The sequence below is a fragment of the Haliotis cracherodii genome, unplaced genomic scaffold (assembly GCF_022045235.1).
Source record: "Haliotis cracherodii isolate W230 unplaced genomic scaffold, xgHalCrac1.p SCAF_13, whole genome shotgun sequence".
NCBI classification, from domain to species: Eukaryota; Metazoa; Mollusca; class Gastropoda; order Lepetellida; family Haliotidae; genus Haliotis; species Haliotis cracherodii.
In genome coordinates, this window is record NW_027266268.1 from 16607801 (window position 1) to 16633928 (window position 26128).

The 26128-nt window shown below is 41.0% G+C and overlaps 1 protein-coding gene across 1 annotated transcript in view; it reads left to right on the forward strand.

Annotated features, from left to right (window-relative positions):
- The window catches only part of LOC139458988 (LIM homeobox transcription factor 1-beta-like), a 68379-nt gene that overhangs the window by 15074 nt on the left and 27177 nt on the right, over positions 1-26128 (forward strand). Inside the window, exon 3 of the mRNA XM_071240427.1 lies at positions 5362-5560. Within this exon, the coding sequence (XP_071096528.1) occupies positions 5362-5560 (199 nt within the window). The remainder of the gene's footprint in view (positions 1-5361; positions 5561-26128) is intronic.

Below are 26128 nucleotides of genomic sequence, written 5' to 3' on the forward strand. Positions count from 1 at the left end.
CAGGGTCAGCCTTAAACATCCTATAACCACATCGTACACCCAGTAACCGTTAAGTAGCTCACGTTATACTGTGGGCATCAAAACCTTGAACATTTATAAAACAGGCTGAATTTGCAACATCATACAAAATTAGTTTCATCCAAATAATTGAAGCAGTATGGGGAAGGTTTTAATTGAACGTTTGGTATCTACAGTATCTACTCGAGAACTGTCTTTCAAAGAAGTTTTAAACCTCTTCAAATCGTAGTAAAATCTGTATTGAAACTCTAATTAGACACGAGCGTTACTTGACATTTTGGAATGTAAACCATCGTCTTTACAAAATGGTTCCGATATAAGTTATATGGCATCGTCACGGAAAACTGAAAGCTTTTCACTGTATTTCAACTTCTAACGTCCATTTTAACATTGCTTACTAACCGAGCAGCGTGGTCGTCCTAACGCTGCCTTCTAACAACGTATACAGTAAAGTACGGTTATAACGAACTCAAAGGGACTACTTATTTTAGTTCGTTATAACCGTAGTTCGTTATAAGCATATACACTGTATAACTACAGCAAATAGTCGGGACCAAAAAGTAAGTTCGTTATATCCGTCAGTTCGTTATAAGCGTGTTCGTTATAACCGTAGTTTACTGTATTGTTTCATTTTATCCCAGCCGTCTAGCATCGTATATCGTTTATTTGAATTTAGTATTCCAACAAAGGATAGCGTTCATTTCATCCATGCGCTTTATTTAAGCATATGTTCATTATATTCAAGCTCTCTAACTCAGTATAGCGTTATTCAAACGCTCCAAGTATAGTGTTCATTAAATCTAAACGTTTTTATTAAGCACAGAGTTAATTTTATCCAAGCCCTCTGAGGATAGCGTCCATTGTATCCTAACGTTCTAACTAATCATAGCGTTCATTTTGACAAAGCTTCCAATCGGTTATAAACTTTTATTTAAACGTAGCGTTCATTGTAGACCTAACAGTATCTATGATGTTCATTGGTCCATGCTTGTCATTAGAGGCGACTAATAGGGTCGGTTGGTCAGGCTTGCTGACTTGGTTGATGCATGTCATCGTATCCCAATTGCGTAGCTCGATGCTCATTATGTCAATCACCGGATTATCTGGTCCAGACTCAATTATTTACAGATCGACCTCAGGTAGCTGGACTATTGCTTAGTGCGGCGTTAAACAAAACTATGATGTTCCAGAACCACGGCTTCACCCTCTCCCGAGTGTTGGCCTCACCATCTACCGTGTGTTGGCCTCACCATCTACCGAGTGCTGGCCTCACCATCTACCGTCTGTTGGCTTCACCATCTACCGTGTGTTGGCCTCACCATCTACCGTGTGTTGGCCTGACCATCTACCGAGTGTTGGCCTCACCATCTACCGAGTGTTGGCCTCACCATCTACCGTCTGTTGGCTTCACCATCTACCGTGTGTTGGCTTCACCATCTACCGTGTGTTGGCCTCACCATCTACCGTGTGGTGGCCTCACCATCTACCGAGTGTTGGCCTCACCATCTACCGTCTGTTGGCTTCACCATCTACCGTGTGTTGGCCTCACCATCTACCGTGTGGTGGCCTCACCATCTACCGTGTGTTGGCCTCACCATCTACCGTGTGTTGGCCTCACCATCTACCGTGTGGTGGCCTCACCATCTAACGTGTGGTGGCTTCACCGTCGACCGAATGTTGAGAGGGAGGGTCATTGATATCGCTGTGTCCGTAATCCGTACATCATCGGAGTGTCAAACCAAAAACGGCGTGCCGTCGCTGCTGATCAAGCTATATGCTTCCCAAGTCTATTTGCACTGATAAACCGACCAGGACTAACTCATCAAATCTCTTGAAACCTCACTGAAGACCAAGTAGTTTTGTGTGCTCAAGCGTGATAGCGTACACCTCTGCGGCGCAGGTTTATGTGCGCAGCGGGAGTGAATTGAACAGTCCAACCTTCGCAGTGGCATGCGCCTTTAAGTGTCACCCGACTCGAAACATTGTGTGTGCTTTTATGATTATCGTGGTATGTGGAGAGGAAACATGCCAGGGACGTTTATCAATGTGATGTTTATGGTTAATTAGTTTTAGTATCATTGCGAAAAATAGTTTTTTTCAAAAAGAAACGCATAAATTGGTTATGTTTGAAACGGAATCGGCAAAATATGAACCTAACTGAGTCGTATACGTCTCCAATCAAACCTGACGTGAGTATGATAAACAGATTAAGTATTTTTTAACAGTAATTTAACTTATTTCGTATTCACAATACGTGAAACACGAACATTCATGAAACATGTTTTTTGTTATATTGTGACTGTTATGTGGGTATGATAAATGCACTACAAGTATACATATTTCAAAGTTGATTCTAATGTAAAAATCAGCCTTACAGTACTACCAGGAAGCATCTGTTATCTGTTAAACCCGAGTGTACATTATCTGTTAAACCCGTGTGCCTGTTGTCTGTATGATCCAAGTGAATATTATCTGTTAAACCCGAGCATCTGTTATCTGTTAAAACCCCTGTGTCTTTTATACCCGTGTGCCTGTTATCTATTAAACCCAAATGAATGGTATATGTTAAACCAGTGTCCCTGTTATCTGTTAAACCCGAACGTCTGTTATCTGTTAAACCCGAGTGAATGTTTTCTCTTAAACCCAAGTGAATGGTATCTGTTAAATCAGTGTGCCTGTCATCTGTTAAACCTGAGCGTATGTTATGTTAAATCCGTGTGCATGTTATCTGTTAAACCCGAGTGAATGATATTTGTTAAACCAATGTGCCTGTTACCTGTTAAACCCGAACGTCTGTTATTTGTTAAACCCGTGTGTATGTTATCTGTTAAAACCGTGTGTATGTTATCTGTTAACCCCGAGCATCTGTTATCTCTTAAACTCGAGCATAAGCTGTCTGTTAAATCCGAGTATATGTTATTTGTTAAATCCGAGCATCTGTTATCTCTTAAACCCGAGCATATGCTCTCTGTTAAATCCGAGTAAATGTTATTTGTTAAACCCGCGCGTCTGCTGTCTGATAAACCCGCGCGTCTGGTAGGCGTAAACTGAGTGTCGGACATCGGAACAGTTGTTATCAGTTGGTCCAACCGGATGCTTTCCGAGCGTTCTCGAATAAGTTTGTATTTCCGAAGAGAGACCGAGTGGTCATGTTTGACAATTGCCATCACACCTAATACGAATGTTGACTCACACAAAACTTGTCGTGTTGACAACGTAGGTAGACAATAGTGTCATTTACGTTCGAAGTTTAATCTCAGTATGTCACAAGTGTACCTATCCATTTTGTCTAGACCACTGCAGTTTATTGTCACACGTCAATGTCACGAGCAGCAAGACACATGCCCGACAGGATAGGAATATATCCATCTTCTTTATGCAGTAAGTATTAACACGCAAAAACACACACCTTCCTTCTTGGTCTTCGCCAAAACCAGCATCTAAACTGCCGGGCTAAAATGAAGCAACCTGGAAATGGTTCATCGGTGGTAATGTATTTCATGCGGGTTACATGGTTGTGTTAGGACGTTAACTTTCAATTGTTACTTCAGCCTAGTAACGTTTGAAGACGTTTGGATTTTTTTTTATCAAATCTAATTTTTAAATGTATACTTTCTTTTGCGAGGCATTTTATTTCCGATTTTTATATCTTATCGAAGCCCACAATAACCTTCAACTAGTGTCTTCCTTCAACCGTAAACCATCTTCTCTAATTTGAAGCACGACAACTATTATGACCTTTGTTACCCACCACCCCAACCTCTGTGCACCCCGCCCACCCCTTCCCATGTCCTCAAACCTCCCACCCGTCTCTAAAGCTGTCCTCTCTAACCCCTTCCCCAAAGGTCCCTCCTCAACCCGCATGCCCCCTTTACCCCTCAGCTGCCAGTCAAACACGGGGGCGACTTGACCACCCTGTGAAAAATGGCTTTTCAATCGTTGACCACAAAGGGCTTTGTTTGGTTTGCCAAATCTATTGCCCGTCTCTCAATACCAGCCAAGCTCCCCGCCATTGTTTTTCTCAACGGTTTTCTTGGAGCTTCGGAATCAAAGAGGTCCCACTGTCATGTCGTTGTATATCATTTTCAGATTACTGGCCAACCTCGCACCACCTGTACTCAAAACAAGAATAGATTTCCGATAGTCTTTCACTATCCTTCTCAGTTCTTGACACTTGGCCGGCTTTTGGAGGATTTTCCAAACACTGTATTCAATATTTCTGTTTGCTCCCCAAGTTTACATATCTCCCCCGTCCATAGCCTCTCTGCCCAGCGCTCCCACCACCCGAGGTCTATGCGCCGACCATGCCGAGATGCAAGGCTATCAAAGCGGTCGAGAGGGGGACTATTTGCCTTGTGTTTAGCATCGTGTGTGTTACTCGGTCTTCAAAGAGACTGCAACACTTTTGGAGATGTTTAGTTATAATACAATGATGGTTTTCTAAAAAGTATAATTTCTAACACAAACATGGTCGTCAATATGTTTGTGGGGTTTGTGTAGCAAGGTGTCAGTGCGGCAACACGATCGCCTGATAGTTTAACCTCTGCGTTAGTGCACTGGGAATACCTTACCTCGTGTTTGACATGTTGATATTTCTTTTACAAACATTGATACCTAGGGTCTAAAAAACCCCATATCGTACGAAAATACTTTGATTTGTACTGGGAAATACTATCATAAATCTATAAACTACTTTTTCAGTTTAGTTTGAAAATTTATGATATTAGACCGAACAAACATATACCGGATCGTGATAATGGACATGATAATATTGTCAAATAGATGATTATATTTATCGAATAGATTTATCAAATATATTGTCAAACAGATGGAAATCTTTCCGCGATGAGTAACAACATCCATTATACATGTATGCGTGAAGTAGATCTTCACACAGATAATCTGGTGTGTGAAAAATTCAATTGAACATTGTGACAATTATTTCTAAGGAGGAACGGGTTAGTGTACGTTATCTCAATAATTCGTAACAGAGCTAATGTAGATGTTATTTGTCGGTTACCTTGATCTATATCAACACGAGAAAGAGGTAGACTTGCGTAAAGTTGTGTGATGTCAGACTACTACTACTACTACTACTACTACTACTACTACTAGGCGGTGGGGTAGACTGGTTTTCCGCCGCTTTAGCAATTTTCCAACAATATCACGGCGGGGGACACAGGAAATGGGCTTCACACATTGTACTATGTCGGGAATTGAACCCGGGTCTTCGGCGTAACCTCTAGGCTACCCTGACGCCATGCACATCTTTTAATATACACTATCATTTTTAGAATCATTTACATGACCACCGCCTGAACTACCAGTTTTTGACTTCTTCAGACGGCATGCCTTCTCAGACAGTGGTTCACAAGGAGGTGTGTTCTGGGTGTCAGTGCCCCATCGAAGACCGCTTCCTGTTGAAAGTCATGGAAAACTCATGGCACGAACACTGTCTCCAGTGCGCAATATGCCAAATACCTCTCACCGGATCCTGCTTCGCCCGGGACAGAAAGCTCTACTGTAAAACAGACTACGAAAAGTGAGTACTAAATATGTTATTCCATTTTGTATTGTGGTTATGTCAAAAATATGAAATATTTAACGAACGTTCCACTTGCGTGCTGAAGACGACTCTGTTCTGTTCTTCTGACTTCCGGTTGTGTGGGACATGCGCAGTACAAGATAATGCTTCCTGTTGGTGTTGACCTTTTAAACTTATGATTCGGGCCTCGATTATCCGGAATCCCCCTCATTCCGGAATTTTCACTTTGGAACGTCTTTAGTCAAGTGAAAGGAGCACACGTTTTGTTTAGACGGGGATTCGTTGATCCGGACTGTTTCTCTGGATAAACAGGGTCGCATGTTACATAACATTAACCTACCCGTGCATGTAGGACGAGCCAGGCGATTCTTTTGTTGCAAAAAACAAATTTACATTGATTACACAAAACTCATCTGTCGTCTTCTTTGAAATATTTATCATATTCTTTTTGAAAACCGTAGTCTAAGGCATCTTTATATCAAACATGATGTCTATCCGCACTTTTGTTCAAAGTTGAGACGGGTGTCGCATATTTGTAAAATGTTTTAAGTAAGTCATTCCTGGACAGTTGGTCAGTCGGCTACTTTGACATGTGATCGCCGTTAATGGCGGCCCTTGTAAGCAAAACCAAGTGAGGCAGGCGATCGGAAGTGGAAGGATGGAGAGAGTGGGAGAGGGGGGTGAGGGAAGGGGGGGTGTGGGGTGTGGATGAATGGAGAGACAGGGAGGAATTGAGAGAAGCGGGGAAGGGAGGGATGAAGAGATGGAGGGGTGAGGAGAGGAAGGGAGAGAGGGAAGGGGGGTGGATGAATGGAGAGACAGGGGGGAATTGAGAGAAGCGGGGAAGGGAAGGATGCGTAGAGGAATGGGGAGGGAAAGATAGATGGATAGACAGGTAGGGAGGGAGAGACTGAGAGAAGCGTTGAAGGGAGGGTTGAAGAGATGGAGGGGTAAGGAGAGAAAGGGGAGAGGGAAGGGGGGATGGATGAATGGAGAGACGGGGGAATTGAGAGAAGCGGGGAAGGGAAGGATGCGGAGAGGAATGGGGAGGGAAAGATAGATGGAGAGACAGGGAGGGAGGGAGAGACTGAGAGAAGCGGGGAAGGGAGGGATGAAGAGATGGAGGGGTGAGGAGAGGAAGGGAGAGAGGGATGTGTCTACAACACTAGTACTGTCGAATGCATTAATCCCTGAAAATAAAAGTCCTAAAATATGGACGGCATACCGATCTTCGTCAGATTTGAACTCAGTCACTCACTCACTCACTCACTCATAGCTATCTGATGGTTCCAGAAAAAACCCCTGAAAGATGAATGATGTAGAAAAATGGAGACATGAAGCTACAGCAGAAAGTTCCACAAGATCGTCAAAATTTGGAACATATCTCTTATTACATAAAAAATATATTTCCAACATCCACGTGGTTAACATCTGTAATTTACCCTTAGCAACAAACATACGTGTAGCGTTGTTTAATTTGAGCTCATGAAGGTCGTGGAACCATCGGCATCCCTTTCTCCTGGGAGTGAGTGAATGAGTGAGTATGGTTTTACGCCGCTTTTAGCAATACTCCAGCAAAATCATGGCAGGGGACACCAGAAATAGGCTTCACACACGGAACCCATGTCGGGAATCGAGCCCGGGTCTTCAGCGTGACGAGCGAACGCTTTAACCACTAGGCTGCCCCTTCTTCTGGGAAGAGCTCTTTATACCAATGCCGTAAAGTAGCTCTTCTCTAAAAAGGATAAAATAAATGTCAGATAATTATTATAATTTTCCAAATCCCTCGATAGTCAGGCACTGTCCTCATTCAATAAACACTCGTCGGCTAGAAAATAGACAAGAAATTATTTTTTAAAAATTTTAGTGAACTATTTATTGTCAAAATGTTGATACATTTTTATCTTTAGTTGTAAACCTTCTATACTGTTTTGGACTCATTGTTGCCATGACTACTATTATGAAGAGACTTTCAATTACATTGGCGCTCAAGCCATGGTGCAAAACCTGCCAAATAGAATTATATTCTTGAAGATGTTATGTTTTATGTAATATTTGATAGGTTATGAGAGTATCTTAATACATGATAATGATAGAAAATATATGTCATAAAACGTTTTGCCGTTTAACAAACATTCTGTTAATAAAAAAATAAAATATTTGACACGGTTCAGCAACTTTGAAAATCATTGCTGATTAAGCTGCACCGGTGAGTCAGTGTGATGTTCAATACATACTGCAACCGTCCACGGGCACCTGAACACATTGTGTTTTAATATTAACACCATGTGATGTTTTTTGTTTTTTTATCTTGAAAAAGACATCACCGTTCCTCGGTATGCATGGGTCATCAAAGACAGTATCACACACATGTGCATACTTATGTAAATTTATATACCTGTGAATACGACAGGAGGGAAATCAGGTAATTAAATAAACTGCCGAGCAAAAAGTATCCACTTGAATAATGAATTTGACTAAAATAATTACAAAACAACGTTACGTTAATAATACCAGTCGCCGAACACTGCAAACTTAAGGTCCAAACAAAACTATGATACCCGCATTAAAAATATCACCATCGAATTACCATTTATTGTTTTTTCGTTTTTAGCCACCATCGAACATAGTGCATCCATTCTTTTGCGCGTTACTCTAGTTTGTACTGTAAATACGAACGTGAACGTATGTACGTCTACACACGTGGGTATATAGTACTATGTACAAGTACAGGTGAGTTAGAAAAGAGAAACCACGCCGAATTTTATTCAGCTTTAAACTCATCGAATGAAAAGTTCTTCACCAGAGACTTGTATGCTCCTTCAAACGCATCACTTGCTCACAAACATCGTCCCAAAGGTCTGGTTGCCTCCAGTCGACCCAGTTCACATTTTGGGTTTATTTTTTCAATATTTTACAACTGTACATATTTTACATTTTTTGGCGATGCTTATCCTGTTGGTCAGTACATAACATGCATGCACAATTTCGTCTGTAATAAATTATAATTGTGGGAGATGAAAAATGTCCAATCTGTCGAATGTGCATTTACTGTAGCTTATAGTATGACTTTCTCTGTAGTTGTGGTTAAAATCACCTATGAGAGTGATGTTTAAAATTATCTACATATCCATGTATATATTTATTGATGGACGGTGTTAAGAACATGATTAGAAAATATTAAATCTAAATAGAATTTTAAAATCTATCAGAAATTGTTCTGTTTATATAAGCATTTTCAAAATAGCAGATATTGATCGAGGATCATTATTATGGTACATACATTCAAGATTTGTTGAAGCGGGTAGTTAAAAGTGAATACACATATATACAAGTATATCTCAATGTGACTTTAGGTCCTGTGTAATTCAGTTAAACAATCATTTTAAAAATTATATCCCAATAGAATAATATTGGCATCGAAACTATACCTATCCTCTGTTTCCTGGATATAGATAAGATAAAATAAAAGATAATTTTGTATTTTTGTGTCATACAAAAGACCTATTCATTTACACACTGTATTATATGCAATTACTTCCAACCATGCGTGCAACCTGTTTGGTCAAAGCTAGTCAACTTGTAGTGGGCCAACATTGAACATAAGGTATAATCCTTGTCATTATCGCCCTGGCAAGATGGTTCCGCGTAAGCTGATGTATCATATATGGCGATCAATTGTGTTGAAATCTTAATGAACTATTCGGATTTCAAATTAAGTTTCATGGCACCAAATCGAGATTTGGATTTCTCTCAAATTTTAATTTGGATTGTTGCTGTGTTGGGGAAGCTCCTATTTATGTGTATATCCATAATCCCGCGTGTATAGTTCAAGGCTCTGCTGCATCTGTGTCGAGTTTTTCGGCTTCTCAATGACTTCCGTCAATAGTACAGAAATGCGAGATGTCGATAACACTTGTTAATATCAACTGACATATGTCAGCAAGGTGTCAAATGTTTCTGTGGAGTGACGTGAAATTAACAGCAAGAAACAATTTGAAAATATTTTTGAAAATTATTGATTGATAAAATATAAATTTTCCTCTAAAAATATTTTTAGTATTTTATCCTCATAAAAGAAAAAAACATTTTGTTGTACGTGCATTAATAGTCTTAGCTATGAAATACATCTTAAGGAATGTTACCAGCTTCTGTGTGAGTTTGTATATTTATGATTTATGCTTATGCGAAGATCAACATAATAATTTATATTTTGGCGATAGAGCCTTTCACATTATATATTTTTCGCATGAATTGTTCGAATATTTCAGTTTCATATCCACATTTAATATATTTGTATTCAAATAAAAATGCTTTTCTCCAATAGAATTTTTAAAATAATATTATTCGTAAACAAGATACATCTTTTTCGTTTAATAAATTGAAAAACCGTGAATATTCATAGTGTTAAAGCAAATATGAAATGATATTTGTATGACTTTCATCAATTCTTTCAATTTCGTTTCATTAATTGGTACTGGTTATTTTTTGTCAATTTATCAGCAATTATTTTTAATTCTAAATTGCGTTAATGTCGCACATTTCGCGTTTTGCAGTTCTCCTAAACTGTAATTACATGAACTCGGTATGCAATGCTATATGTCATATAACTCAAATTAAATTTGGCCATCTGTCACCATGCAACAGGCTCACAGTAGGCCATGATGATACAAACGATAGATCTGATTGTATATTTCAATAGAAACTGACACACATTCAAGCCATGAAAATAATAATAATTCAATATATATCGTGATGTACACGCATTTGTTTAGACAATATCGTGACTTGACACACAACGCGTGGAGTATGTGGTTTCGTCTGTTTTGCATGCTGGATATATTGTATTAATTAAAACGCTACCTATTGTTGATGAAACATTTTTAACACAAACACACCAGGAAAATCTCAGGTGAAATTTAATAATATTTACTCGGAGATTGATAGTCTAGATTTATGAAAATGTGCCTTCAACCAGTAAGTTTCACATGAAAGCGGGACAAATACTGTAACGGTATCGTTAATAAAAATCGCGAAAGCTACCATATGAACAGTTCAACCACAAACATTAATAGTTTATGTACCTTACGTATGCTATTGTTTTTTAGTGGCGATTTAAATATTCTTCTATGTGTAATTGCTGCAGGATATTATTATATCTATAATTTATTCGTATTTATAAAACTTGTAATATATGAAGATGCGCTTGGATTTTTTACTTCTTTGTTGTGGTAGTCATTTAAATCATCTTTTTACTAGGTTCATTTTGATTGAAGTTATGGAACATTCTTTCATTTAATAGGATGGGGGTTGGGCAAATGCTTTGTTTGTTGAAAAATATACCAAAATAAAAACATTGTTGGCATTGTTGAAAGTGTGTATATATTGGGTTTTTTAAAACACCCAAAGGTGGGAAAATGAATAGACTGTTTGATACCCCATCAAACGGATGCACCGAAACGCTGTATATTAATGGAGGCGGAATCAATATGGTTACTGTTCCAATGCGTTGTTGATATGCTTCGTCGGGGTAGCAATATAAGTTTTTAAATTGATTTGTCTGTTATGATATGCTCTACTTCCACATATATTAGTAGAAATGTAATAAGCGCCACTACATTTGAAGCAAATGCAAACCAAATGTTGTAGGTTCCCGAGTTTGCTATGGTCGTTTGAAATATTACTTTATTTATTACATACTACTTATATTTAACGAAATTAAATTTGAAATGTTATTTTATGCGTAATATGATACACAGTGAGTGAGTTTTGTTTAACGCCGCTTTGAACAGTTTTTCAGTTTAACCCCGCTTTGAACAGTATTTCAGTTATATCATGGCCTGGGAATACTCTGTATATAACAAAATAGGTTTTGTACAATTTAAAAACATATTAGAGTTTTAAAATATTTATGAATAGAATCTACCTTTGTGTGGTATCCTTAAGAAAATATTTGTTAAATGGAGTGTTCATCTTCCAAAGTGTTATACACCATAACTCCATCGGGATATGGTTTAGTGCCTTAACCAACAGCTTATCAGTCTGTTATTTAATCACCAAGGCCTTTATCAATAATATTTAAATAACTGCTGTATTTGGTTAAATTTAACGATTTCTTCACGCCTCATTATACACCTGCAATCAAACGTCCGTCTAACAGACGTGTTACCTAACGACTACGTATTAACTGTTGTAAAAGTACTTTCCGTAAGACTACTAATTGATAAGTGTGACTCTACTCGGCTCTCCCTAACACCTCGATGGCGATTATATCTTATGTTAAATGAGTACAGAGCCAAGTAATAAATGCAACCTAAACTCCCGTGTTGGTCGTCATTTGATTCTTAATTACAGATGCTAGGTCGGGGTGCCGTAAGGGTAATGGCGAGTCTTTCTTGGTATTTCGTAGTATCTGTAGCGAAGGGCTAGTAATATTGTAAGCCATGTCAATGACTTAATTGCTTTAATGACATCGTTTAGTCAATCTCCTCTCCCAAGGGAGCCGACACCCTCATTTAATACTGTGTGGCGCGGCATCGCTCCTCTTGAGCGTTGATTTATAGGGCTGACAGTTTCAATGTGGCGCGAATCTTGCGAGCAGACGACAGTAGCGAGTGTGATGTAATGGTGAATAGAAGGTACCCGTGAGATTAATTTGGACACCAGAAAAACAAATAACGTTCGGGAGCTGCCCGCAAGCCTTGGCAAGAAGCGTCATTAATTGTCCCACGTGCAGTCTGCTTCAAAGCGTGAGCAAATTCGATGACAAAAGATGGCCGTATCCTGTCTTGTTGGGGAAGAACACACGGACTAGTCAGGGCAAGGATTCGCTACCAATAAAAGCGTGGATATTTACATATCTTGTTAGATGCCACGAGGTCTTTGTCTGGTGTTTGGGCAGTCTTCCTCTCTTTTGTTGAAGGGACCATAACAAATTACTTAAAACCGGCCTATGTTGAAACAAAGGCAGGAGAATCACAGCTCTGATAACAGCAATGACTGCCAATGTCAATTTCGACAAAATTCTTCACAGATACATTGATAACACACACCTCGTATCTTCTTCCAGAATCTATATATGACTTATATTGGCCACTGTGGTTCCATCAGGAAATACTTTGAATATTGGTTATAAAGATATTGAGAATTGACTAAAAGAACTATTCTGATAATGGAAGTTTTTAAATGACAAATATTTTCAGATGAAAGTAAATATTTTCCCTGCAGAGTAAATTCAATATTCATAATTTCCATCTAGTAGATCTAGAAGCAGCTGCACATATGACCAAACAATGAAGCCGCTTGTTCATCAGCGATGGATATACTACCGAAAATGATAAAGCAATGATAAAGAAACTGAAAAGAAATTAAATTTAAAAAATATTCCCTAAATGTGACAAAACAACCTCACTGCAAATAAAATGTATTATACAAATACATAATATTAAATAATAACCTCAACTGCCAAGAAAATATATTACCAATTTTCCAATTAATGAAAATAACCTTTAATGCAAAGCCTAATGTATTACCAAACAATACCAAAATGTCAGGAATATCATTTACAGTCAATAAAACAAATAAAAATTAAACTGAAAAAATATGAGTGATTATAAATCTTAACTCTATCACACACTCACACAACAAATGAAGAAAATAACCTTTGCTGCATATGAAAATATAATGCCAAATATATCCGCCTTAGACCCCAATTCAAAGACCTGATGTCTTCCAATAAGTTTAACTGATATCAACATTTTCTAATCCATTCCATGCATAGGTGTGTTATTTAGGTGCTCCGTTTCATCTTAAAGTAAATAACGCTCTCTAATAGATGCAATGTTCTTCTAAAGCGCAAATTTAAAACAATTGCCTTCGGAGCTTTTAGGGACGACGTTAGTGGGTATTCTAGATTCGACCTGTTGGTGACCAAACGGATCGGGTGGTCAGGCTCGGTGACTTGGTTCATGGCATGTGGTCATACCCCGACGATGTGGATCGTTGCTTACAATATCGATCACTGGTCTGCCTGGTCCAGACTCGATTATTTACAGACCGCCGTCATATAGCTGGACTATTGCTTAGTGCGGCGTTTAACAACAAAATCACAAACTAACCAGTGACGGTGTCCATCTTAGAGTATCCAGGCACAGGTTTTGCCAGAATAATATGAAATCTAACTATTTTGATAGGTTGTTTCGTATTTATATAGAATACGGATAGGGAGCGAATATAAAGATATATACCACCACATGCGGGGATCGGTTGAAACCTCGCAGAATTTCTGCTGATATTAATTCTTGTTTAATGCCCCACTCAGCAATATTCCAGGTAGATAATCTAGTCTGGACCAGACATTCCAGTGATTGACATAATGAGCATCGATCCAAGCAATTGCATCAAGCATCAACCGAGTCAGCGAGCCTGACCATCCGATCCCGTTTGTCGCTTCTAACGACAATCATAGTCGCCTTTTACAGCAAGTATGGGTTGCTGAAGACCTATTCTACCCGGGATCTACACTGGTCCGTTACGAATCTATTTTACGTGATCCCCTTCCGCTTCTCTTTAAGCATATACCCATGTATAGATGATGAAACACCTCCCTATATGCTGTATCGTCCCACTGACAACCATGTGTCTGTACAGATGGACTGTTTCTGTAGCGTTCCAGCTGCTTGTACGACCCTCCCACTCTTACACACCAATTCCATCGTTATCCTACCCTTACTTAGGGCCCCATGGGGCAGCCTAATGGTTACAGCGCTCACTCGTCGTAGGTACACTGCGTGGTTCGCCCAACCTGGGTGACCCGCGACATTGCTGAAATGCGGCGTAAAACCAGACTCAAAACTTTTGTATAGACTGCTTTCTCCCTCTCTCTCTCTTTCTCTCTCCCCCCACCCCGTACCCACACGACTCCCTACTTATCGTCCCTAACAGTGCCCTAATTGAACGCACGTCCTAACCTCTCTGTGTGTGTGTGTGTGTCTCTGTGTGTGTGTGTGTGTCCCCCCCCCCCCTTCCAATACTCGGCCCGACCCCCCTCCGCTGTAAATGAGCACACCTTTATGGCTGTCATTACTACTGTTAGGACGGAGCTGACAGGTGAATGAAAATTTATCATTATTTTATACAACACCCTTTCCGATCAATACCGACGCACTTGCTCTCCATTGCAAATGCGAACCGTTTGGTTCCGAGAAAATGTTTTTGAGTGTTTTTTCACACATTTTGTTGATTTATGTTTTGCTTAAAAGGATTATTTGTATGAAAATGCGCATCGCATTTGAGATTTTTGAATTTGCCTTTAAATTTGACGATTTGATGGATGTGGAAAATGCAAAATTCTCACTAAGAACTTGGGCACATTTTTTCATTAAAAAATGGAAAATGCTGTGAGAAAGAGAAGAATTAATATAATCCAGACAAAGCTGAAATTCAATAAATAATGAACATAGACCATAACAGAATGCGCTGCGTCGGAATTGTATTTTGATAAAATGATATGATATATGAACTCTCATTTCTGATTGAAATTGAATCTAGCTATGCGAGTTCATTTCTAAAGTGTTAGAACAAAATAAGCGCGTCATCATAGACCCGTGTTGACTGACTGACACTGGAAACAAAATATCCCAACATTCACCTTAGGGCGCCCAGCTTATGTCAGACAGCTTCTTAACATCAACTAAGGATTAACGGCTTAAAGGTGGCGACTTAATCGCAGTTGTCTACCCTTGTTAGGGAGCAGTCATTAGTCAAAGGATGGATGGGGGATGTTTACGACTTATTTGGGATTTAAAGCGGTGTTTTATCAGCGGTTGCTCTCAAAAATGTTGTACATTTGTCGAGAGTTGATAACCTTTTGGGGGCGGTTATTTATACAGTTCACTCTGTCACCTGTCACCATTAGTCAGAAGTGTCAGCATGCTGCTCAACGACAAGCACGGGGCGTTAAAATGCCGGATAATGTATCCCCTCACGTGCCACACGCGCACCGAACGGTAGTTAGCAGGTAATGATACCCCTCATCCCACCCGTGGTCTGTTAACCACCGACTGGGCACACTTGATTCCTAGTCGGACGTCTCACTCCATTGCCCCGTCGTAGATCGAATTACGGCCGCATTTGATTCGCAGTACGTCGCGCACCCAAGTTTTACAGGTAGCGCAGCCGCGACGGACATGGTCACGTGACATGGTTCGGCCTTTCTCGGTATTAGCTTATCCCCCACAATCGCTGAGAGCGGATTACATGCTTTGGTACTAAAATATATCCAGCAGAGCTAGACAATGAGTACAGATGTGTGGTATTTGTTGCCTGGATGGTATGGGTAAAACCCGGAGCATTATCTGATGTAGATGCAGGGGACAATTTAAATGGTTCCCCCCCCCCCCCCGTTTATTACCACTTCTTCGGCTATGGGTAATAAATATACGCAATATTGTACTATACGAGCTCTTTACACATGATGCATGCGGTTTTATTGCAACAAAATTAACCTCAGTGACACCTGTCGCTGCACTAGTGAGTGAGTGAGTGAGTTGGGTTTAACGCCGCTGTGAATTATGTTGTTTATCAATGCGTGTCAGTTTCTTGTGGGAGGAAAGCCCGAAGTGGTGCAGGTCTTAGACGTTTCCAAATTCCATGAGCAAAGGCATGGTGCTGAGAAACCTTGAAAAATCATCGGGGCGAACCGGGATTCAGACACACGGCATAGGTGTCTGACGTGGCCAAGGGACGCAACTCTACAAGCGAATAAATGGTTGTGATTTATATCAATGTTGTTGTCAATCACTACCCTCATCCCACATTAGTAATCTCACTTATGACACATTGACAGGGAGCTATTTCCTTTAAAGGGAGAGTAGGCACGGCTGGCCCAGTCGTCTAAGGCGCCGCGATTCGCTGTACAGAGTTGCGTCCCTTGGGCACGCCAGAACTCTGTGATTTGGGGTTCGAATCCCGGTTCGCCCCGATTATGTTTGTAGGTTTGTCAGCACCGTACCCGTGCTCTGTTGGTTTCACCGAAGTGGTAAACGTCTGACACCTGCATCACTTCGGGCTTTCCTCCCACATTAAGCTGACACGCTGTGATATCACTGGAATACTGTTCAAAGCGACGTTAAACCGAGCTCACTCACTTTAAAGGGAGAAGTGTTAATAATCATTCTGACTCTTAAAGGACTTCCACCCACCCACCCCCGAAAAATAATTAATATAATAGGTTTAAAAAAACATTCCCAAACATCTAGGACCCCAAAACGACCTTATCGTTACCACTGTTGTTTTAATTGTGTGTTAATCTATGGGAGTTATGACAGTCGCAGAGCTGCAATCATTTTGTGATAGTGTCCCTGCAATACAAAGATTGTTCATCACACGGGCAATGACAACATGACGGAATCTTACAGCAACGAACGGTAGGCCCTCTGTCTCTTTTCTCGTGCAGCACGTGCGCGTCACTGCGGGGGCTGATGAGTAATCCGGCTTGATCCTGTCATTAATCTTGTACCGGTGGAGAGAAATCCACGCACACTGAAGTAGACCACAGAGTTTGCACTCAGATACAAGCCCAGTGGCTAGACTGTAGGCAGTGTGAGCGCAAGGGAGCGAGCAGGCATGGAGCAATAGGGCTTAGCCTCACTTGAGGGTAAGGGGTAACGCATAAATTCACCGGAGCGGACAAGAGGGCTCGGGATATCTGGGTGCTTGGTTTGGACTTGGGGTGGAGGGTTAAGAGGGTAATGTGAGCTAAGCTGGAGGGTCGGGGAATTAAGAGTCTTTGGCGTGGAGCAAGGGTCAGGGAGGGCTAGATGCTTAGCCTGGGGGTGAGAAGAGGTGTAAGACGAAACCCCCAGCTTGAAGGCCCGGGGAGGATGGGTGTCATTATTTGGGAGGAAATTGGGAGGGAGTGAAGTGCGCGCGTGGTTTGGAGGGGGTGAGGAGTTGGAAAGGGGTCCGATGGAGATGACTTGGCAAGAAGTTCAGGGAAAGGTGGTCTATTGGGTGGATGGTATATGGTATTTATGCTAAACAGTATCTGTTCCAGTATGTCTGGAACTGGTTCCATGTTGAACTGGTCATCGTTGAAATTTACACATAGTATGGGTTTGGTGGGTGATGGAGAGACAAAGCTCAGGAAGAGCACGTTTTTTGTCATCAGCTACTGGTATGCTAATGTGTACAATGTTAATAAACATACTACTACTACTACTACTACTACTACTACTACTACTACTACTACTGGGCGGTCGGGTAGCCTAGTGGTATAAGCGTTGGCTCGTCACGCTGAAGACCCGTGTTCATTCCCGACATGGGTACAATGTGTGAAGCCCATTTCTGGTGTCCCCCGCCGTGATATTGCTGGAATATTGCTAAAAGTGGCGTAAAACCAAACTCACTCACTCACTACTACTACTACTACTACTACTACTACTACTACTACTTTTCGTTGCTAACATTGACCCATATCGTATATAACTGAAACAAGTTAAGGATCGCTCGATTCTTTCATACTAGTGTCACATTTCAGCAGTATAGTATATGTGTCCATGTCGTCACAGGAGGGTTCGTCTGATGGATGCGGTCGGGTGGCCTAGTGGTTAAAGCGTTAGCTTGTCACGCAGAAGACCCGGGTTCGTCAATGCCTCTCTATAAGCAATGACTAATATATACCATGTTTAAACTAACGTCGTCAATCGTGTTCTGGTTTGGTCATCACTGTCTGTATATTCCAACTAATATACTCCAAAAGTTTATAACATCAAAACAATATGACTGCAGGTAGAATGGCTTATCATTTTCGAGCCTGCTGGATAGAAAACATTGTACACCTGGAATCTAATCATGTGACATCAAAGAACACGTAAATTATACTATTATTAGTAGTTTAATTAGGTTCAACTATACATGAAGATAAGAGAGCCCATAGGCGCACAATACGCCCCCCCTCCCCCAAATAAATGAAGTATGTTGTGTTGTAGGCGGTAAAATTGACTGAGAGAGGAGTTTTGGACCCCTCTCTTTTTTTAAATGCTGGATCCGCCCTTGGAGTCCTGTAAAGTAATGGGATATTCAATGTCCAATACGATATAACTGGGTTACTCCTTGGTAGCCGTAGGGTAAATAGCATTGATAGGGAGGGACTCGCTTGTAACACCGCATCTTACTCGGCTCTCCTGTTACACTACATCCTCAAGCCCCCAAGGGAGCAGTCATTGACGAGATCATATTGCCAAGCGACTCAGCGCTTTGTGTGTGTTTATGCTCAATTAAGTTCGTATCTGTCCCCTATCTGCAGTTGCTATTGTGTGCCAGTTAAACTATTAATCTCTGGTTTTACGACTGTCGAGCCTTCTTCCAAGGGAATGAATTCTTCCTCGCGACTTTGGCGCGCGGCATTTTGTCTGCATTATTCGTCGTAAAATGAGCATTCTCTGAAAGTAAAGATCTCAGTTTATGACGTCAAAGGTTATGTATACACCATTGCTGAGCAGATTTGAGAACTTTCATTTGAAGTCGGGAATTTATTATTCATAACAATTGAGTTACTTCTGTCATACTTGGCCTGGACACGGCTCTACATCACAACAAGCACCATGAGTCACTGGGTTAAAAAGCAAGGGAGGTGGTAATTGTTTTAAACTTTTACAGATCCGTACCTGGAAAAACAGTCCAAAAATAGTGCGTCTGATAGCACATGGATGATGGATACACGCGTACACACCTTGAAAAATAGTTCCCGTAATCCCCGTAGAAAGTTACTGATAAGCGCAAACTTAAAATAATTAATGAGCTAATCATATGGACGATATTACGCTGTCTTAATCAATCTTATAAAAAAAAATACTTGTCATCGATTCCGTTTTACCGTAATGCGTTTGGAGATTCTAAAATGGAAGAAAGTAAAATCTAAAGTTTCTTCCCTTTCGAACTGATGTGCATCTCTGATGGCAAGTTGAAATAAGCAGACGCTTCACCATAACCTGTGTTAAAACAGCTTGGCAGATTTCCAATTTGAAATTTGAATTAGTTTTAAGAACTTAAATCTGTAGAAATCCGATCAGGGTAATGTTCAGTCCCCCAAATAAAACACCACAGCATTTTACATCTTGTGAGAAACGGTGAATGTGTATTGCAATTGTATTGTATTCACGGCAATTAGAGAAAAGGGAGCAGTTTTAATTTAAGCGTATGTGCTTCTAAAATTGACAATACGAGGCATATGAGGGCAGGATCCCAGTTAGGAGTATGGATACGTCCCGGTATGCTTTAGACCTCGATTAGAACCATCAGTGACTACTCCAACTTCTTCATACTCAGACACGACATCGCCGACCACCCTTCTTCCCCCCTCAACGTATTCTGACACTCTCATTTCTTTGTACACATTTCCATTATTGCTTATTGATTATCATTTATGTAAGGATTTACCTCGCTTTTGTAGAAATTTAATAAGACTTTGTTATCAGGCAAACAGACTCCGTTATCGGGGGATTCTAAAGTTACACTTTGATTTTATTGAATTTCCCGGACAACGCTTTTACAGAACGTAGGGTGATATTAGGCGCTGAGAGATACATTTCAACTGGAGACGAGATTGGAGTTGTAATGTGAGAAGGCGTTGGAATTAATTTCTGAAAAAGATGAAAATCCCGTTGATATTAATTTGAAGGCAAAAGAGGGTACTCTAAATAGCAATAACATTTGAGAAAGGATTTGGATAGTGTAAGATATCAGAGTTCTTGTTAAATAAATGAAAATGTGGCCATTGTTTTAATGTCAGAGGGTCTCCTATTCATCTGGACTTTTTGTCGCGAAAATCTCACCTCACGTGTCCAAGAAAATAACAACTTGAAAGAAAGTCATTATGCTTTGTTAGCCTTGGCGAGAACTATCATTTACGACATTGACCTAGCTGTCTGAAACATGAACCTGTCATATCATGGTTACACGTTAGCAAACTGACTCAATGTGGGACCGCAAGCAATTACATTTTTTTTTATTGATTTCATTGGTAAAACATTATATAACTATGATATGTTGAACATACTAAGTATGTGTTTTGTTGAAATTGTCAGTCGGATATGTCTTCCATCGATAATCTGTGGTCATACAACTTGACCGCTGATATTGTGTACAGCATAACACTCGATCATATATCACATATTATGTGCATTGACATATTTCCTGTAAAAAATTCATGTATTTATTCGTAGTCATCATTATCCGACAAAACAGTCGAATCGATATTTTGTTTCGACATCGGTTTCGTCGCCAGCGACCTTTACTCTGCTTAGAATGTAAATGTAAATACGCTTTGCCAATTTATCGTCCAAGATCAAGAAAACACAAGGACGTAAAACGTCTCCCCGCTGTAATCCAACATCAAAAGTAATGGTTCATTGTTACATATTCTCCCCGTACAGACAAAGCCGAATCGGCACGCATTATCATGATGTATCTTATTCAGACTTAGCAAATTCAATTTTAAGCCTTAAAAAAGACCCTTTATTCTTCTTCCCCAAGCGTTAGGTTGAAATCCAAATATTTATGTGCGTTATACACACATGTTTTTTTGTCTAACTCGAGTGCCTTGTACGATTGTCTTGTCGAGATAGGTTCAAATTGCCACTTAAACCTTAAACGTAGTATTCAATTAGTGTGATCTACAACTCTCCCCAAGACAGACAAGTGCCGTGCGTTACGTGAGTCCTGCTCAGGTTTGTACCTACGAGCTGAAGTTTTTCAAACACGCTGCTTTGATTGGAGCACCCCTCTGTGAAGACCAGACCAGCAGATTTACGACCACGTTGATTGCACCTTCATAAGAAGTGTGTGTCTTCAGAAGGTCGTGTTTCACCCCTCCCCGTCCCCCTGTCTGTCTCCGCGCGGGGACCCCTGTAATCCCCCTACCCTACTCGAACGCCAACTGCCGCCTAGGGGGACTGTATTACCCGGGAGCTCGAGTGGAAAACACGTCTAATTGAAAGTAAAATGGAATAGATCACACTTAGCGCCTGGTCCAAGTGTCAACCCTCACCAGTGTCCGTGAAACAAATGTACGTGGATACTTGGGTCCCTACCCGTCTACCTTGGAGCGTGGTGATAGATTTATCGCAGGTTTTACATGGAGCGGCGTCACTCGTCTCTGCTACTACCCTTATACTTCGTGATGTGCTACTGTGACGGTCTCCTGCCTACACGCCCGTCTAGTGTCCCTACCTCGTCTGTAGCACTACCTGTAAGAGAACCACCTGAACTGCAATCTCATGTAACTAATGTTATATTTGGGATAACACTTTCTTAGTAAAGTACAGATTCTAGTACTTTTTTGGGTTGAGTCCCGTCCGGGATTCGAACCCACACCTGCCAGGGTAAGGCACCTAATCGCCAGCACACAAAGTCAGCGATCTAACCCACTCAGCCACCGAGGGTTTCACAAAAATGGAAGTCCGACAACTGGTAGCCTAGATCACGTACTGTACGTTGTGTATTCATGCAATCTCATGTTTATCCTAAAACAGTACATCTATTGTCGAAACTACAACACTCCTCCTCTTCCTACTACTACTACTACTACTACTACTACTACTACTACTACTACTACCACCACTGCTGCTGCTTTCACTAATGCTACTATCTACAAATACTACTACCACTACTGATGTTGCTACTGATACTACTGCCACTACATCAACGATTACTACTACTACTACCACTACGTCTATAAACACTGCTACCACCACCAGCCTGTTACTAATTTCATTAATGCTACTGTACCACACTTGCCACGACCACTACTACTACTACTACTACTACTACTACTACTACTACTGGCGGGGCGGTCGGGTAGCCTAGTGGTTAAAGCGTTCACTCATAACGCCGAAGACCCGGGTTCAATTCCCAACATGTGTAAAATGTGCGCAGCCTATCTCTGGTGTCCCCCGCTGTGATATTGCTGGAATATTCCTTAAAGCGGCGTTAAACCATACTCACTCACTACTACTTCTGACACTTTCACCACTACTGATTCTACAACACTACTACTGCCACAACCTCCACAACAACTATGGATACGACTACTACTGCTTCTATACCACAATTACCCTTACTACTGCTGCCACCAATTGCCATGACATCCTACTACGAGTGCTTCAACTACGGTCGTTTATTATCCGTGAAGATCCGGGATAGAGTAGGTCTTCAGCAACCCATACTTGCCGTAAAAGGCGACGATGCTTGTAAAAGGCGACTAACGGGATCGGGTGGTCAAGCATGGTTGCTGAAGAACTGTTCTCAACCCGAAACTTCACGGGTCTAGTGACAACGACCCACGTCACCAGGGTCAATGCCATGCAAGAGCCTCCAAACCCTCACTAAGCTCTCAGACAAGCCACCCGTGAAGATCCGGGTTAGAATAGGTCTTCATTAACCCATCTTTGTCGTAAAAGGCGACTATGCCTCTCGCAAGGGGCGACTAACAGGATCTGTGGTCAGGCTCGCTGACTTGGTTGATGCATATCACCTTATCCCAATTGCGTGGATCGATGCTCATGATATCAATCACTGGGTTATCTGGTCCAAACTCTATTGTGTACAAACTGCCGTCATATAGCGTGAATATTGAGTGCTAACACAATCTTACGAAAACCATAGGATAACCTAATCCTCCCCGGATCTCCGCGATGGAGTCAGCTACCACAACTACAACCACTACCATCGTCCCAATGTTGCTGAACATAACCGTCCATTATTCCCCACAACCCAACCATCAATTCCATCACCCTCATATACCGTTCCAACCCCTCCCCCACCTCCGGGTTCATATTCCTACCCCTATGCCTTCCCACCCGTATTGGGCCGATACGCCTTTCGTAAGGCCGATTGACAACAAAGGGGGAACTTTCGGTGCAAAATGCTTTGAAGTTCAGCGCTGCTCTCCAGACCTCCGTCTTTATAGTTTGGTCCAAGTCCGCGAGTTTTATTACCCGCCCAACGTCATGGCGTCTTACTTTGATAGTGTGCTTGGCGCACTCCATCGACAGTATCATCGGCGCGGTTTTAGCAGCCCACTTCATACCATTCCGTGTGATCTCGAGACAGGGACAAAGATTCTATGATTTATGGACCAGAACTATTTCACAGAAACGTATGATTCACTGTGAATTAATCCCATTTTCTCATGTTGTTGATTAAGAGACAAATCTTGCAGTTAATGGCTTGCCCCGTGCGTTCAGCAAACAGGCTTAGGGTCGCGACAGTAAATTTTAAGGGTCAGTCCAAATATGCCAGGTAAAAGGTCTGTTTGATTCAAACATAAAATAGGTCACATGAAATAAATTTCCTGGTCTTCGTCTTTTTAAAAAAACAAACAATGGGGTTGGGTGGACTGTTTTTATTGGCTTTATGTTTTTTTTTGGCTTCCTATTTACTTTGATAACTATTCTGGTTCCTGGAGCCTTAGTCCCGTTCTACAAAGCGAACTCAGCGCTACGATTGTCGGAAGTCTGTGTTCAAGTATGGGGGTTAGATGGTCTTAGCGCTACGATTGTCGGAAGTCTATGTTCAAGTATGGGAGTGAGACCCACCCCCTTTTTTATTTTTTACATCTGAGGACATTTCGTATTCGCATTTTGTACCATGATAACATGTTGACAGGGCCTTAAAGAAAAAAAATAAATAATAAACACACCATTGAGGTTACAAATGGCCCAAGTGGAACCCCATCCTGGGTCCACCTTTGTCCGATACTGGTTTCATACAAACGGCATAACAAGCAAACGTTTAAACCTGTCTGGCTTGGAGCTTATATAACCTCAGTTGTCAAACTCACTACATAATCAACTTGCGTGCAAAATAATATGCAATAAATAAACAATTTCGGGATCGGATGGCGAGGACAAACGTTGCTTGTTTTGTGTTGTTTTGGCCAAGCCGGTTGAACCTGGCAAGTCGTATACTAAACAAACCCAAATAAAATAAAATGAAGATTCCAACATTTCCGTTTTGCCTAGAATATGGACTCTGCAACTGTTATTATTATATTATTTCAAAATTGAATTTCCAAACGACACCATCAAACCCATCGACACATGACAGATCCGCCATAAAGTATAGCGTTTCATTGAGGTCATAGGTTAACAACCATCGGCGCATGCCCGTAAGGGTCAGCACGTGCGTAAAGACACTGAGTATGTCTATTATTAGACCACAATCCCGGCCATTGGTATCAGCTGGCGACAGCCACCTCAGGTTAAGGGCACCTGTGACAATGGTCAGAATGTCATCTGTCACCTGTCCGGTTCCATATCGCCAGGTAAATTTGAGTTATCGCTCAAGGGTCAAGACTTACACTGATGCTCGTAAGTTAACGTCATTTTACTGACGTCTGCCCGGAATCGCCATTGGTGCCAAATGACATTTAGGTTACAGTGATGGGGTTTCACGAGACGAGGCTACGTCATGATCTATTACTTTTGGCAGCCACGCGGCGTTTTCTATGCATATCTATGCATTTTGATTAGTTAAAATTTATTAGTGCATTACCTTCTATTTCTCGCCAGTTTTAGGGGTTCAATGATTTGGTTCAGATAGTGGTCTGTTACAATGGCTTTACTTCAAATATCAAAAGGGACTGATTATATGGATTGGTCATTTTACGGTGGGGATTGCTCAAGGACCGTATCATATTCATATTCATATCCCGCTGACATCCCCCCCCCCCCCCCCCCCCCCCACACACACACACACAAATTGATGACGTTTTCATTTTAAAATGTAGAATAGTGTAACTTTTTCATGCCCCACTTCCCACTATATAGTTGTGATAAATTATTGCAACCCCCATCATTCGCTGTGTCATTTTCTAGTACAGTGTTATTGCTAAAGCAATAAAAGAACTATTGATTCTTACATTTGCTGCAACACATTATGAGAATGGTGATCAGATTATGGCTAAAGGTTAGGAAAGGTGTACAAAATTAGATTTCTCTGATATAGATGCTTCAATCAAGGGGCTGATAAGGAAATAACAGTTCATTGAAGTTCCAAGGTGAATTTGATGCAAATATTTGCAAAAGAGATCTCATTTGTCATCATAGCATTGACAGTTCTATGTAAGAAATCAAACGATTTGACGGAAATGACTGGGACGTGAATAGCTAATATGTTCGTAAAACTAACAAGCTAAATGGCTACACGGCTGATGCATTGTCGTGAATCGACACAATATCGCCAGCTCTCGAGACCATTCGAGAACCAATAAGGGAAGATCCCTAATATCCCTAATGACATCACAATGACAAAGCCAACTATAAATGACATAGTATTTCAAAGCCCTTGAGAGCGTTCAGAATAGTTTGTAACGGTTCTCAATAAAATTCCAATGACCCCCACACCTTATTGTCTTTAAGGTGAAGGCTACGCCTGATGTGGAGTTTGGACTGCAGAGCCTGGCAGGGTTCCCATGATTAATCTTGTGCATGAATGAAACATTCTGACATGTCTCTGCTCCACTGTGATGCCCTATTCATGAGCTGAAGTCCTGTTGAAGTGGGG